The 14,992-nt window shown below is 33.4% G+C and overlaps 2 protein-coding genes across 3 annotated transcripts; both read right to left on the bottom strand.

Moving 5' to 3' along the window:
• Positions 1-3,495: 3,495 nt before the first annotated feature.
• On the bottom strand, positions 3,496-4,833 carry LOC109188083 (nuclear transcription factor Y subunit B-3-like). Its single transcript, XM_019338587.1, has one exon. It carries the CDS (start codon positions 4,455-4,457, stop codon positions 3,852-3,854), a length of 606 nt encoding a protein of 201 aa, XP_019194132.1. The 5' UTR covers positions 4,458-4,833; the 3' UTR covers positions 3,496-3,851.
• A 4,986-nt stretch (positions 4,834-9,819) lies between these two features.
• On the bottom strand, positions 9,820-11,056 carry LOC109187566. Of its 2 annotated transcripts, none has more exons than XM_019337793.1 (2): positions 10,250-11,056; positions 9,820-10,216 (listed from the first exon to the last, which is right to left on the bottom strand). In XM_019337793.1, the coding sequence occupies exons 1-2, from the start codon at positions 10,714-10,716 to the stop codon at positions 10,105-10,107; spliced, it is 579 nt and encodes a 192-aa protein (XP_019193338.1). In that variant the 5' UTR covers positions 10,717-11,056; the 3' UTR covers positions 9,820-10,104. The 2 variants fall into 2 exon arrangements, with proteins under 2 accessions (XP_019193338.1, XP_019193336.1); XM_019337791.1 differs by having other exon boundaries at positions 9,820-10,211; positions 10,245-11,053.
• Positions 11,057-14,992: the final 3,936 nt, after the last annotated feature.

Below are 14,992 nucleotides of genomic sequence, written 5' to 3'. Positions count from 1 at the left end.
TTTGTGTCACTAGACCACAAAATCAGTGACAATTTCATACCAGTTAATCAATTTAATTAAAAAGTTTCATTATTCATTACAACTTATACCAAATTGATATATGAAGAAAAAAAAAAAGAACAGTTCATAAATATTCCATTTGATGAAAGTCAGACCTTGGCAGATGAGATGGAAGAATGTAGTTACAAATAGAATGACATAACAACTAACTCTACTACTAGCTCCGTATTTGATTAATTATTTTTTTAGCAATGTACATGTATTGCATATTAAGGATAATAATGGTACACAAGTAAATTTTTTTACTAATTCTTTTTTTTATGGGTGTATTCAATCCGGGACATAGTACAATCAATGCCCAAATTTTTTTACTAATTCTTTTTTTTTTTTATGGGTGTATTCAATCCGGGACATAGTACAATCAATGCCCAAATGGACTTAGTGCCTCAAATTAGGTGGCTGGTGAAGGAGAGTTAGGAGAGTGGGGGTATAGTGCCTCAAACAATATACGTGATTAGTTTGGTGGTACCACTTCCCTTTTATTTGTTGAGTTTGGCCTTTTTTGGGTAAGTCCGATCCAATGACATATTTTATCAATTTTACCATTTAATGTGACATTTATCATTATATATATTGTTAATGTAAAATTTACCCAATCTTTCACGTTAGGTTTAGTTTGACTTTTGATAAAAACATGAATAATTTGAATTGATTCTTAAGTTATACGCGTTAATTTACTTCTTGGATGTTAGTTTGGATATATTTATTATTGGCACACAATAGTCCCTTTGGTTGGTAGAATATATATATATATATATATATATATATATATATATATATGGGACAGTGTAGCATCAATATGCTTGGAAGTTGTAATATAGTGCCATCGTAACTGTCACAACTATATTATATAGACTATTTGGAGCATTTGACAACAAATGTTCAACGTACGTTTTGAGCTACAAAATATTTCATGCGAATTCAAAAGATTATATGGGATGAAATGAGTATAATACATTTATCATTCAGTTCATCCTTTTATAAATTTAAGACATATACATCTTGTGTTTGTATTTGTGACAAATTAAATATATTTTTTAAAATGCGCACAAATAAATACTTGAGTATGACTGTATGAGTGAGATTATGGAAACAATTACAATCGAGTTGGTCATGTAAATGATTTGGTAAGTACAAAGTTAGTTTAACTACCTATAAGTTGCTTATTAGCTTTCTTGATTTGAGTCGATTAATTAGAATTACTAGGCGGACTTCATTGATCAACTATAAGCAACTTATATTAGTTACTTCATTGTGTGTTTTTTTTTTTTTTTTTTGCTAACCTAAGCTTTACCAGTTCGCTATTGGCAACCTATGCTGATTTACATCATTATGGTCTTTTGTTGGTCAGAGTTACATAATGAATTACACCTAAAGTGCACATTCAAATAGTGGTTATAGATTTTCTCATAAATATAATCAAAGTATAAGTGATATTATAATTCACAAAATTATAAGTGAGATATAAGTTTATGGTAGGTTATTGATGGTGGGGGTTGCAACTAATGGAATTAATTAACCCACGTTGTTCAAATTAATCAAACTCAATAATTAAAGGAATAAAATGAGAAAAATGCATAAAGATAAATTATTGACTTTCGGGAATAATAAACCTTTTATTAAGGAAGTTTGCAAGAGTATTACCAATTATGCAATACTCCGTAATAAGACAAGGATAAAGATGATTTGCTTAGACAATGAATGACCTTTTTATTCTAAAGCCGCCCCCGTAACCACCTTATGCAAATCGGGCAGGCAGTTGTAAAGCATGGTCCAATAGCCCTCCAGCTCCGAGGCCAGACCTCGATCAATAGCCAACTCTCAGCCTCGACCCTAGCCTTGGGTGCCCGAGGCCGCAATCACCGAGCTCGGCCTCGAGGTCAACCTCGAAGGTCGACTTTGGCGCCTCAGGCCGGCCGATCTGAGTTTACTTAATTTATTACCTTAGATCAATTTACCTCGAACCCGCTCCCAATATATCCATCAACGACATATTTTTACAAAATTGGTTTGAACTTTCAATATTTCAAGATATTCATTTGGTGCATACATCGAAGAGAGGAACAGATGAATTACTATATACATCATATCACTACGGACAACAAAATAGGACATACAGATATATTGCGAGACGACTTAACAATATTATTCACACTCAATCACGCAAAACATTAGAATACTGGTATCATATCTTTTGAGGGCCTCAAGGGCCTGAGAACATACCCGTGGACTAAAGTCAATAGACACGTATATACAAACATTTACTCTAGGCCAATCAAATAGACAAGTATTTTCATAAAATAACTCAGGTATTTATTCTTAGGCCTAAGACCTTTTGGTCAAGCGACATAACTATGATACTTTTAAATGAGAAGTAACAGATTCGAAATTTCAGTAATAAAAATAGATCTACAATATACTAAAAATTAACTGGTATGTTTTATTAATAAAAATTTATGTTTTATCTTATAGTCAAAGTGATATTCTTCCAAAACAACAAATATTTAAAATCTCAACACAATGACACTACAAATATCTAAAAATTTTGAATTCATTTAACGAGAAACAAACCTCAATAGGTTCTACACACACACACTACACTAAAATTGAATTAACACAAAACTCAAACTTTACTTAACTACAACTAATTTATAAGGTAGATTAAGGTACTTAAAAAAAAAAAACAATTTCAAGTGATTTGTTTATAGCAAGACTTACTAAGTCTGAACCAACTCAAAACAGCACTTGCATGCCGTGCAAAACAATATAAAGAAAATCAAATTATTCCGAAATATAAATAAATGACACAAATTAAACAAAAACAAGTTTTATTATAATAATTATATACAAGCAAATAATAATGATGTGTCATAAATAACCAATGATGGATGAACATAAAGACTGACAATTTTTTTCCATTTTGGGAGGGAAAAATGTTCAATGGCATTGAAGAACTATGTTCTTCCAAATTAGGAAGAAAAAAAAAAAAAAAAAGTTATTTACCACAAAAATCTATAATGTAAGACTTCTCACAACTAGTTATGTTCTTCTAAAACTTGCAATTCTACATTAAATTATCAGCAACTGCAGAGTAGAAGTCTAGAAACTTTGTTACCAGGCACATACTTAAAATAGAAACATTAAATCATAATAGAAAGGCTCCCATGAAGCCATGAAACCTCTTCCCCATCCACACATTAAACAAGACAATAGCAGAGAAGAAAACCAGACAAACATATCCTGCAACATGAGACATAAAACTCCTTTTCTTAAAATCCCCAAACATATATTAATATCTTCGCACAAGTCTACTTCAACCCCTCTGCAATGGACAAATTCATTTGGGAGGTGTGACACAGACAGTTTATGAATCTTTTCCAGAAATAAAAGTTGCTTTTTTTTTTTTAATATAAGAAAGCCAATAAGAAGAGAATAGAAGAGGGCAAGGAATAATTAAAAGATAGAAGTTTTTTGGTGGCCTTACTTTAGCATTGAAGGTCACAACTTTTTGCTTCTTTCTATCTGTACATTAAAAATCATCACCATCATCACTCACCTTTCCGCAGATTACACATGCATCCCACTGAAATCTCCACTTTAAATATTTTTTTTTTTAAAAAAAAAGTATAGAAAATGGTGGCATGTTTATCTAACCTCCACTTGTCAATGAGTTCAAGAAAAGAGCATCACAGAAAAATCTGGAAAAGAGTAGTAGTCTACTGACTGAATGATTCATCATATGATTAACCCTATTGGCTTCCAAAAAAGCACCTTTTTCAGTTTTCTTCCACCTACCTCTGCCTCACGGCGGAACCGCCTCCGCCTCCGCCGCCGCCGATATCCATATGGTGGTATGATCCAGGAGGGTGGTACATCTGGCCTTGATTGTACATCATTGATCCCCCAACACCGCCGTACATTCCGGCAGAACTCGGGGCGCCGCCGTTGAATCCAGCGCCGTGACCGACTCCGCCGGCGGCGCCTCCTGCGGAGGCGCCGCCGCCGCTGCCGCCACTGCCGTCCTTCTCACCAGGGCGGCCCAGGGAGGTCTTCTCCCCCTCCAGCTCCCGGTACTTGGCCAGGTAAATCTTGAGCGGCTCGACGTACTCCTCGAAGCCGAGCGTGGTCATGGCCCAGAGAAGGTCGTCGCCGTTGATCGTCTTCCTCTTCTCTCGCTGGCACTTGTCGGAGGCCTCGCCGGTGATGAAGCTGATGAACTCCGACACGCACTCCTGCACCGTCTCCTTGGCGTCCTTGGAGATCTTCGCGTTCGCCGGCAGCGCCTTCTTCATGATCCTGCTCACGTTCGCTATCGGCAGGAACCTGTCCTGCTCCCTCGCCGAATCTCTGCCCCCGCCGCCGTTGTGCCCTCCAGAATCGTTGTCGGAATCCGCCATCCAAAATTACTTCAAGAATCAGGCGGGAAAAGGGCGGGGATTTTGTATTTATTCTGCTAGGGTTTGAAATAAGAGTCGCCGGAATTCCGAGAAGGTTGGGGGAATTGTCGCGGGGAGACGGGGAGAGAGGGGGGAGTAGAGCGGAGTGCAAGGTCCGTTGGATCGAGGGAGTAATATGGCATCGGAACTGACACGTGGGGGAATACCAGCCGTTTGTTTATTGATAAGAGAGGGAAGCGTGGAACGATGTGGAACGTCGATGGAGAGTGGGGTCGGGAGATCTGAAGGTTTGAGAAAGAGTCACGAGGTGAGTGTGGGGTATAGGGTACAGAATTACAGATGTAGGGAGCTCTTCTTTTGACTGTATGTTGAGAATCACTTTTTTTTTTTTTTTTTTTTTTTTAATAAAATATATACTAGTATAATAGTATTTCATTATCTCATTTTATGTGTTTGATTTAATTTATGAGACTTAATAATAAACTTAATATTATGAAAATGAAATAAAAATAATTTTAGTTAACATACAAAATATATATGTTTAGTACTAAACACAAAAAAATTAAATTTAAAAATAAATAAAAAATATTAAATAAAATAAATAAATAAATAAATAAAATTTATTTGACCAAATAATAGTAAATAAGACATGCAATAGCCAAAAAAAAAAAAGAATAGAGTGAGTAAAAGACTATTCTAAATAAAATAAATTTAAGAAAAATACAAATATTATTTGAATAAACGAAAAGTATATAACTTTTGTCATGTAATTTATATTGATGAATAGAAGTAAAATAAAAAAGAATATACAAACTTTTAGAATTAATGATCCATAAAGAGTATGTTGTAATTTTTTTAAAATAAAATGTCAACCAACTTTTAAAATAATGGAAATTTTTATGAATGGAATTTTAAGTGAATTTGAATTAAGCTTATAGTGATAAAATATCAAATTATATATGTATGCAAAAACCTTCCAAAATCCAAGAAAGGACTGTTGACTACAAAAGCCTAAACTGTCCAGACTCCAAATTAAACTACAAAAGCACAAGCCTGAATTTGTTAGTACTAACTTACCTCGATCAAAATTTGACCGGATTAATTTAATTTTGTAAATTATATATACGAGTGTAATATTAAGAATAAAGGAATGATATTTGGGAGAAGAATAAAGAAAAAGTGAATATGGTAATCATATTTTTCAGTGGTAATTGGATAATTGTGGCCGGTGGGTATGATTAATTGAGATTATGTTGTCATTTAGGGATTGGGAGATAATTGAGATATACGGATTGGATTTTCATAATTTTAAGATTGCCATTTATTAAGAGATTATGTTGTCATTTAGGGATGGGGAGATAATTGAGATTTACGGATTGGATTTTCATAATTTTAAGATTGCCATTTATTATTGTCTTCATTTAATGTGCAACCGTTATCTTAATTATCTTCCAACGTTACTTTGACCGAGTTAATTTAATGGATTTACTCTCCATATGTCTTTTGTGTCTTCACTATTATGGGACAGTCGTTATATGGTGGACCGCGGTGCATAATCGATTATGCACCGCGCATCAAAACGGCGTCGTTTCTTTAAGTAAAGAAACGGTGCGCTGTTAGTGTTAACAGAGTGACACTAATGTGTATCTAAACCGACACTGCCTCACATATTATTTTTATATTATCAAATGAAACTGCAATTATGTCAAAATTATACTGTAGTTGTGGTGAAATGAAACTGCAATATATAAAAAATGAAACTGAATAACATTTCACATATTTGAGTGTATATTGTACAATGAAGCTGTAATTATATCGAAATGATCATGTAGTTGTGTTTTAATGAAACTATAGTGTATATAAAATAAAATTAAATAACATTTTCACATATTTGAGTGTATAAATATTGAATGAAACTGTAGTTATATCGAAATGAAACTATAGTTGTGTTGAACTGAAACTGCAGTGTATACAAAATGAAACTGAAGAACATAGTTATTTTTTGCGGAAAGGGTGCAGAACGGCGCGAAACGAATTTCGTTTCTTTTCATTAAATAAAATGATGTCGTTTTGATGTGCGGTGCATAATCGATTATGCACCGCGGTGCAGGATATAATTTGCTGTTACGGGGGCTTTGGGCCATTTAGGCCTATACCTTTACGTATACTTGATTTGCATATCCTTGATGACATTTGTTATATCGTCGATCAGGGTTCACCTTGTAAGGTGGACCTTGATCCAAAATAATGTCGCTTTCAATATAGTACGGTTAACAATCATTTGTACTATTCACCATACACAATAACCATAATGCACATGTATTGTAATTTTTATGTACATTAAGCTTTATTTTTATGAAGATTTTGAACTTATTATAGAACCAATAGATATGATATACTTACAATTTAGTATTTACGTACATTAAGGTTTAGATTTATGAATATATAAAACAAATATTATTATAAATATACTACGTGGTGTATTAATTGACACCATTAATAACTTAATATAAAACGATGTCATTTTAGACGAAGTTCTATATATAATTTGCGCCTTGATGAGCTCGAAGGAGTTTTGGCTGCTACTAATAGCAGTTATGGTGGTGTGACCACTGGCGGACAGTGGGGCAGCTGCCCCAACTCCCCCACCCCATATATACAGTATATATATTAAATATACCAAAATTCAAATAAATGTTAATTTGTTAATTTGGCTTAGATAGTAAGGCTTTATTATTATCATATAATAATAATATATGAAATGGTTTGTTGTTCAAATCTTGTAGCAATAAATTTCTTTATTTTATTTTATTTTTTTTTTCAATAACATTATGACTTCTTCTCTTTTTATTTTTATTTTTTTTTATCTTAATGTATTTTGATTTTTTTTATCTTTAGTCGATAATATTTATAACTCGGTTTGTTTTTTTTTTTTTTTTCTTTTTTTGAATGCTACTGACTTTATCTCATGACCTCCTACATAAAAGAGGTCACTACATGTCATCTGAGAAAGTTTTATGGATCCCCTAAGCGGGACCGACTCAAATTTGTTTGATTTTGTTTGCTGTTTAAGGATCTCATTTTTTGTCCCTTTGTGACTTTCCCTTCGTAATTGACAAAAATTGAAGTACAGTGCCCCATCTCATCTCAGACTATCAGTACACCTAAGACCAGAGTACCATGGTACAACTATAAATTTTCTACCAATTTTGTACTATGGCAAAAAAAAATGTTTAATTTTTTTTTTTTTTTGAGAAATAAAAAAAAAAAAAAGTTTAATAGTAACTCGATTTCATATCTATGAAACTAATAATCAAATCTAGTGCATCTTTGACCAAAATACCAAAGAAAAATATGCTTCATACCAAGTATGAAAATTCTTAAGATGCTATACTACATGGACATAATTACACCTTTCTTTCTTTTTCAAAAGCAGAGATATATATGCGACTATTAGAACATTTGGGAGGATGTCTATTTTGAACATAATCCTCACATTATCGCTGCCGAGATTCGAACATTGATCTCTTCTTCAAATACTGTCTACATAAAATCTCATTATAAAATGGATTGGGGTCAACCATTTGGACCGTTATCGAATATCAGACCACCAATAACCAATAATCCATCAACAAATATACTTAATTAATAAGAACTTTTGTTTTCTATAAGTAAATGCTCAAGTAGTACACACAATATGCACTATCTATTAATAAACTATAAGTCCTTTTTCTTGGTTGCCCAAAGGTATCCCTCTAGCCGATAGTCAGAAGACTAATCCCTCGTTCCTACTGTCAGCACACTAAGTGGTAGGAGATTGGCCAAATGGTTTGCTCCATTCACATGGGTGGAAATCGAACCCGGCCTCCAACTTCATGCTTAAGGGACAAGGTGCTGAACCACCACGCCAACCAGGTTGGTTAACTTATTAGACTTTAATTACACACAAAAGTTAGCTTATTAGTGTAAATTCAACCCGAATCGATGTAAAAATGGGTCATCTATTTTTGTTGGTTCATAATTTTATTGGAATAGGTCACTAGACAGCCTTACAACTTAAAGTAACATGAAGTTTGAATGGCAGAGTCCAGAGGGAAGGTGATTAGAGCATGCATGCAATATTGTACTGTCCTATAATGACTGTAGTCTCTAATAACAAAAGGTGTGCCAACTGAAAGCTTACTTAGAGCATCCACATCAATGGTGAAAGAGGAGATAATGTCATATCTATTAACTTGGGTGGGGATAATAACAAATGTGGGGTGGGGTTATTTGTGAAAATAATTGTTCTGCAAATTCAAGCATAATGTCAGAAAAAAAGAAAAAAAAAAAAAGAAAGAACACTGGCTATGCGCGTTTGCGCACAGCCATGTCTACACGCGCCCGTGTCGCGCCTGACGCGGCAGATTTTTTATTATTATTATTTTTTAATTTTTGTTTTGTTATTTTTTTTTCTTTCTTTTTCTCTCCCTACCACATTCTCTTTCCTAATCACTCTTACATTATCTTCCAAATCTCTCCAACTAATGTGGATGCTCTTAGTAGTCACCCACTTCTTACTTTAATTTGCGTTATCTTTAAGTGAATAAATAACAATGCATGCAGACAAAACTATATCTTTTATATTCTAAACAGAATAAGAATTCAATCTCAAACCTTATGCTGGATCAAATACTTTATATGCTTGTTAGACTACAAGATCTGTTAATATTTTTTTTTGCATTAAACCCGTGAGCTCTATTAAAAAGAAAAAAAAAAGAAGTAATTAGTACTTTTAGCTAGATAACATGTTTTGTTGCCATCTAAGTGTAAATTATGACTAATGATATTAGGATCAAACGCTTACCACTACACTAAAAGTTAAATCTAGTAGTTAATGCACAACTTTAATTTCTAACACCTGCATAGCCTTAGCACAGGATATTGGACTCGATCCTCCAAGCCTCCGCCCAACAAATGTAATGTTCAAATCAGCAAAAACACAATGCGGTACATCAATATTAACTTGAAATTCAGGGGTAAAAACAAGTTTTTTTTTTTTTTTTTTTTTTTGAAACAGGGATAAAAACAAGTGTAGACTCGGAGAGTTTTTTTTTTTTTTTTTTTTTTTTTTTTTTTTTTTTTTCAATTTGATAGTGCAATATAATTGATTGTTTTCAAAATAGTTTAAGTGTTTATTTGACTCTTTTTCAATAAAATATAGTTAAAATGTGTGATCTAGATCATAAAGAGTAAGATGTGATTCAAGATTCACCAATAAGACTAGGTAGAAATTAAATACCAATAGACAAGAAGAAAAAGTGGGGTTGGGGCATAAAGAAGGGAAAATATATACAATAGATAGTGGGTTTGGAGTCTTTAAGTAAGGATTCTTTAATGTGGCTCAAGTAAAAAACAAAGACTCATATTTATTTACAATTGTACTGTGCTTCCATGGGTATCCGAAGTTTTTCCAAGATCAAGGTCAATGGATTGGATATAATAAAGCAACACACTAATGCTTTAACCACACAGATAGATGCACTAGGACTTTTAAAAAAACAAAAACCATTAATTAATAATATAATATTGAACAAATTAAAGTTAAGCACTAGAAAAATTTGAACAATATAATAATATATATGTTGCAGTAATTTAATGATAAAAGTCATGCCTCAATGATCTCATGAAATCTTGAGCACTTGATGGAGCCCATGGATATGTCAATCTCAATCATATTGTCTTCCTCATTAATGTCTGCAAACAAGTAGTCCACTGGGGAGCCATTCATGAGCTGCAGTTTGGGGCCTGCAGGTTTTTGAAGCCCAAGAAAATGGCCACTGGGAAGGGCTAGCTCAATCAAGCTTTCCTCATCAGAAATTGAGCAATCTGATGAACAGTGTGGGCTGTGCCCAGAATTGTTCCCTGATGATGAGAATGGCCAGTCTGCATCTGAATCTGAATCTGAATCTGAATCTTCTTCTTCACTCAAAGATGATGAATGGTCTGTCTTCTCCTCCACCATTAAAGCTTCATCTGCAACTTCTTCTTCTTCTGGTTTCTTCATGGTGGGTGCAGGCTTTTGCTTTGAGAATGCTAAAAAAATGGGTGTTATGAGGAGAAAAGCCAAAGATGTGATGGAAACAGACAAAACACCATGGCCTGAGAATATAGCAAATAACAAGGAGGGTGGGACAAGAACAACAGCAATCCAAGGTAGTACTGAGTTTCTGAGGAGATACATAGGAGAAGTAGCCATCTGATGATATGTGGTAGCCATGATTATGAAGGGAAAGGAAAAGAAAAGAAATGGCACACACAATCAGATTGGCCCAGCAAGGTAGAAAGAGTATTGGGTAATGGAAAAGAGAGAACTTTAGTTTAGTATCCACTTTCTGTACGTGGATTGAATTGAAGAATAAAGAACAATGACATGATGGTGAGTAATTAATGTGTAAAGGAATTGGATAAACCTTACTTAGCTTGCAGTATCAAAACCAAGAAACTGAAGAAGAAGAAGAAGAAGAAGGGAAATGATCTGAGGAGAGGAAAAAACCTGGTTTTGGGGGGTTTAAATGTGGGTTAAATTATTGAGAAATTTGTAAACTGGAGCTAACTAAGGTGTTGGATGGATGGGGTGTTTGTTGTGTTGTGTTTGTGTGAGATGTGGTGGATTCACATTTCCCAAAGCCAAAACCCTCTTTCACTGTTCCTAGAGAAATGGGTTATTTTTGTTTTCTAAAACCAATCGTCAGGTGGTCTTCTTGTGCTGAACCAAGTGATTCTCTTGGAGCCCTCAAAACCAAGCTGCATTCTTCTCTATCCACACTCACCTTGGGAAAACAAAGAAGCCATGTGCACATCTCTGAGCTCACCACATGGCATTTTCCTTCCTATTTTCTATGCAACACAAATTACTGCCTGCCTGCCCACTGCCATAGATGGACAGCTGAAAATGGGACTCTTTTTTAATTTGTACCACTACTTGTCAGCAATTAGCAAGCAAATCCAAGAAACACCATTAGCCACACACCCATGAGAAGTGAAAACTCTCGAGATTATAGTATAATATGATGTATCTTACATTGGTTATTGATGAGAATTTGATTTTTTGTTTTTGTTTTTGGGTGTAGCTAGATAGATTCTAGCTAGTCAGTAATATAATCAGTATTGTTTTCATTGTTTTCTAGCTTTTGATGTGTGTATAGTACCTCCTATCTATCTTTGGACAGCAGCATTTGACCTCTTAGCAAAGGCTGTACTCCTCAGAAACTATAAAATGTCTTTATTCATCCTTTCCTGGATGGTCTGATGAACATCAGACAAAGTTTTAGTGAAGGGCTCATACGTTCAACAAACTTTTGCTGTGGTGACATAAATCAAAATTTTACAATAATTAAATGGAAAAGTTTATCACGAGTCTCGAAACACGATGCTGACTCTACTTCACATGATCACCAAATTGTATATATCATAATGAAACACTATCTAGTTGTATGACTTGTATCACCCAATTCCTTTTATTTAAAAAAAAAAAAAAATTGTGATTAGTGTGTGCATTTTAGGTGAAATTTATTTTGTGACTTTAGCTAGTAAAGGACAACTAAGAAGTAAATTAACTTAAGTTGTTCACAGCTGATCGCCTCGATCAAATCAAGAATATCAATAGGTAGTTTCATGAGAAATCAGATTTAAAGTTTTGTGGTTACCAAGCTAATTATCCAAACAACTTGGCTAGGAGTTGCCTCAATATCGTCACCCAATTCCTACGTACTCACTATGCTTCTAACATCAGCCAGTACAATTAGATATATCACATTTAATTATATGGTATATTAGTACGTACGTACCAATAGTACCTGATACAACTATATACGCCATGTTTAGTTATACTTAATGCTATAGACACAAATGACAGCCAACATCGTAAAAAACTTCATTAACAGAATAACACTAACATTCTCGGATTAAATAGACTCTCTATAATAATATGACACGTTTAGGTTGAGCGAGAACTAATTAATCAAAACATGTAATATCTCAAATATTTTGTTTATTGATTAAATATGGATTGATGGATTTTTATTTTTATTTTTTTTTAATTTCTTCCATGGATGCATGTGTGCCGGGAAAGGTAAACTCAACTTTTTTTTTCTTAGATAACACCCCATACATGTTTGCAAGTGCGAAGCCCTCCAAAATGTCCTTTTTTCACCCACCATACATGTTGTTGAGGTAATTCAGAGGGCTTCAATATAATGGCATTCACCCACCGTGATTACACTTTTGCTTTTTCTCTTTTAAGGGTTTCTGCCTTTAATAATCACTTTTTGCATGCTTTTAACATGTGGGACATTATGTAATCCACACATAGCTCCATTTTCAACCTATACTAGCTCCAAGGAATGCGGCTAATTAAACCCTAACCCCAACTATAAACGTAACATATATAGGCTCCTTGTCTTTCTTGTATGTATAAATATAAGAACAGCCCGAACAGCTGGAGTATTTTGTTAGAAAAAAAAAAAAAAAAAAAAAAAAAAAAGATGAAAGTGTTGCACGCGCCTACTGAACACTACCGGTGCATGAAATGTGCACTATTTTTGTTTTTAATTTTTTTTTTTATAGGACTCACTTTACTCAAAAAAAGAAGAAGTTAATAATAATCTTTTCTCTGCGAGAACCTCTCTCTCCTCCCTTCTACATACTTTCTATTCACTCTACCTCACCCAAAAATCAATAAAAAATTTTGTTGGTCTTACTCTAACACTCATAGAGATATACTTAGTGTAAATGAGATTCTTATATAGAAATATTCAATCAGGACAATTAATTCGAAAAAAAATATCTAAAATGTTATAATTTGGGAGCGTCGGGCTTAGGTTTTATTTGAAAAGAAAAAATTAACGACAATTGATTTTACAAATTTATACAATATAATATAAAAAACTGCAGATCTGATGTGGTGCCAAATTGTTTGATGCCCATTGGCCTGGCGAGTTGCTAGACTAGCTAGCTAGATAGATAGATAGAGTAGGGACCAGCCCTCGACATCCTAAATAGATCAAAATCAAATGTTGTTCAAAACATAAATTAAAGATTCAGAAATCAAGGCAAAAAATATATATATACATTATTTCAACTTGTGTTTGGTCCCATGCATACGTAAAGTATTCCAACAAAAAGCTACTCCATTAACATTAATAAATCTTAGGTCATCCCGTAACGAATGGCATATCAAAATTTGATATAAATTAATCTCATTTTAAGTAACATGAAAAATTCACTACTGTAAATTATGAAATTTCCGACCACCTGAAAATGATCTTAAATTAAGTTGATACTAAAAAGTTCAAAAAGTGGTCGGAAATAGCAACAAAGGTTTTTCCGGATACTAAAAGTGGTCGGAAAAAGACTTTCGACTTGATTTAAGTTCATTTTCAGGTGGTCGGAAATTCCATAATTTTCAGTAGTGATTTAAAAACACAAGTCATTAACATCTAGCAGAGTTATATTACATTTACTTTTTTTTTTTCTTTTTTACTTTCTATTGATATAAAAAAGAAATATATATATATATATATATATATATATATATATATATATATATATATATACCCCGTATTACATTTCTGCAAAAACACTTATATGAGATACATAATACACATAAACTCTTAGAGCGCACAATGCATTGTGCACCATGATGCACGATATAATCTGCCAACTATTAGCAATTTAACATATAGGTTGTTTTTTAATTAAGGTTTATTTTAAATTATATTGTATCCTTCCTTATTCTTTGCTATTTGTAGGCAAAAAGTTATAGTGCATAAATGTCAATGGTCCACACAAGTTGTGTGGACTATATTTTGTATACTATAAAATAATGTACATTTAGTACAAAAATAATGTACATTATATTCTGAGGATGTACATTTTTTGTGTACTGAGTGCACATTATATTTTATAATGTACATTCAGTACAAAAATAATGTGCATTTTGTTATGGTCCATACAGCATTTTGTGGACCGTAGTCCACACAATAATTTGCCCATAACTGTTGGGTAAGCTAGTAGCCCAATTCTCTCAGTTCAGCAAGCCTGTTCAACCAAATGGTGCAAAACCCATTGGGCTGATAAAAGGGAATAGTGCCATTGTCAATAAATTCTGTGACAACTTTAACTACACCTGTAAAGAATAACAATAGTTATGACGTGCAACCGAATGTACCATGCGCATGGTGCATACGACGCAAAACGATGTCGTTTTGACTAAAAATGCGCGTCTCACTTTAAAAAAAAAAATATTCAGGTTCGATTCTCGGCAATAGCATTATTGTGGATATATAGTTATGAATTTCTGGATATATAATTATAAATTTGTGGATATATAGTTATGAATTTATGGATATTTAGTTCATTCATTGTGGATATTTAGTTCATTCATGGTAGATATTTACTTCATTCATTCACTGTGGATATATAGTTATGAATTTCTGGATATATAATTATGAATTTATGGATATTTAGTTCAATCATTGTGGATATTTAGTTCA

Source organism: Ipomoea nil, unplaced genomic scaffold (assembly GCF_001879475.1).
Source record: "Ipomoea nil cultivar Tokyo-kokei standard unplaced genomic scaffold, Asagao_1.1 scaffold1421, whole genome shotgun sequence".
Taxonomy (NCBI): domain Eukaryota; kingdom Viridiplantae; phylum Streptophyta; class Magnoliopsida; order Solanales; family Convolvulaceae; genus Ipomoea; species Ipomoea nil.
This window is presented reverse-complemented; position numbering and strand designations above follow the sequence as displayed.

Coding starts and splice junctions, on each gene's coding strand:
- LOC109187566 (XM_019337793.1), bottom strand. CDS start 10,716: ATGGCTACCACATATCATCAGATGGCTACTTCTCCTATGTATCTCCTC. Junction 10,217..10,249: donor TTTCTTGGGCTTCAAAAACC/TGCAGGCCCCAA, acceptor CATGAATGGCTC/CCCAGTGGACTACTTGTTTG.
- LOC109188083 (XM_019338587.1), bottom strand. CDS start 4,457: ATGGCGGATTCCGACAACGATTCTGGAGGGCACAACGGCGGCGGGGGC.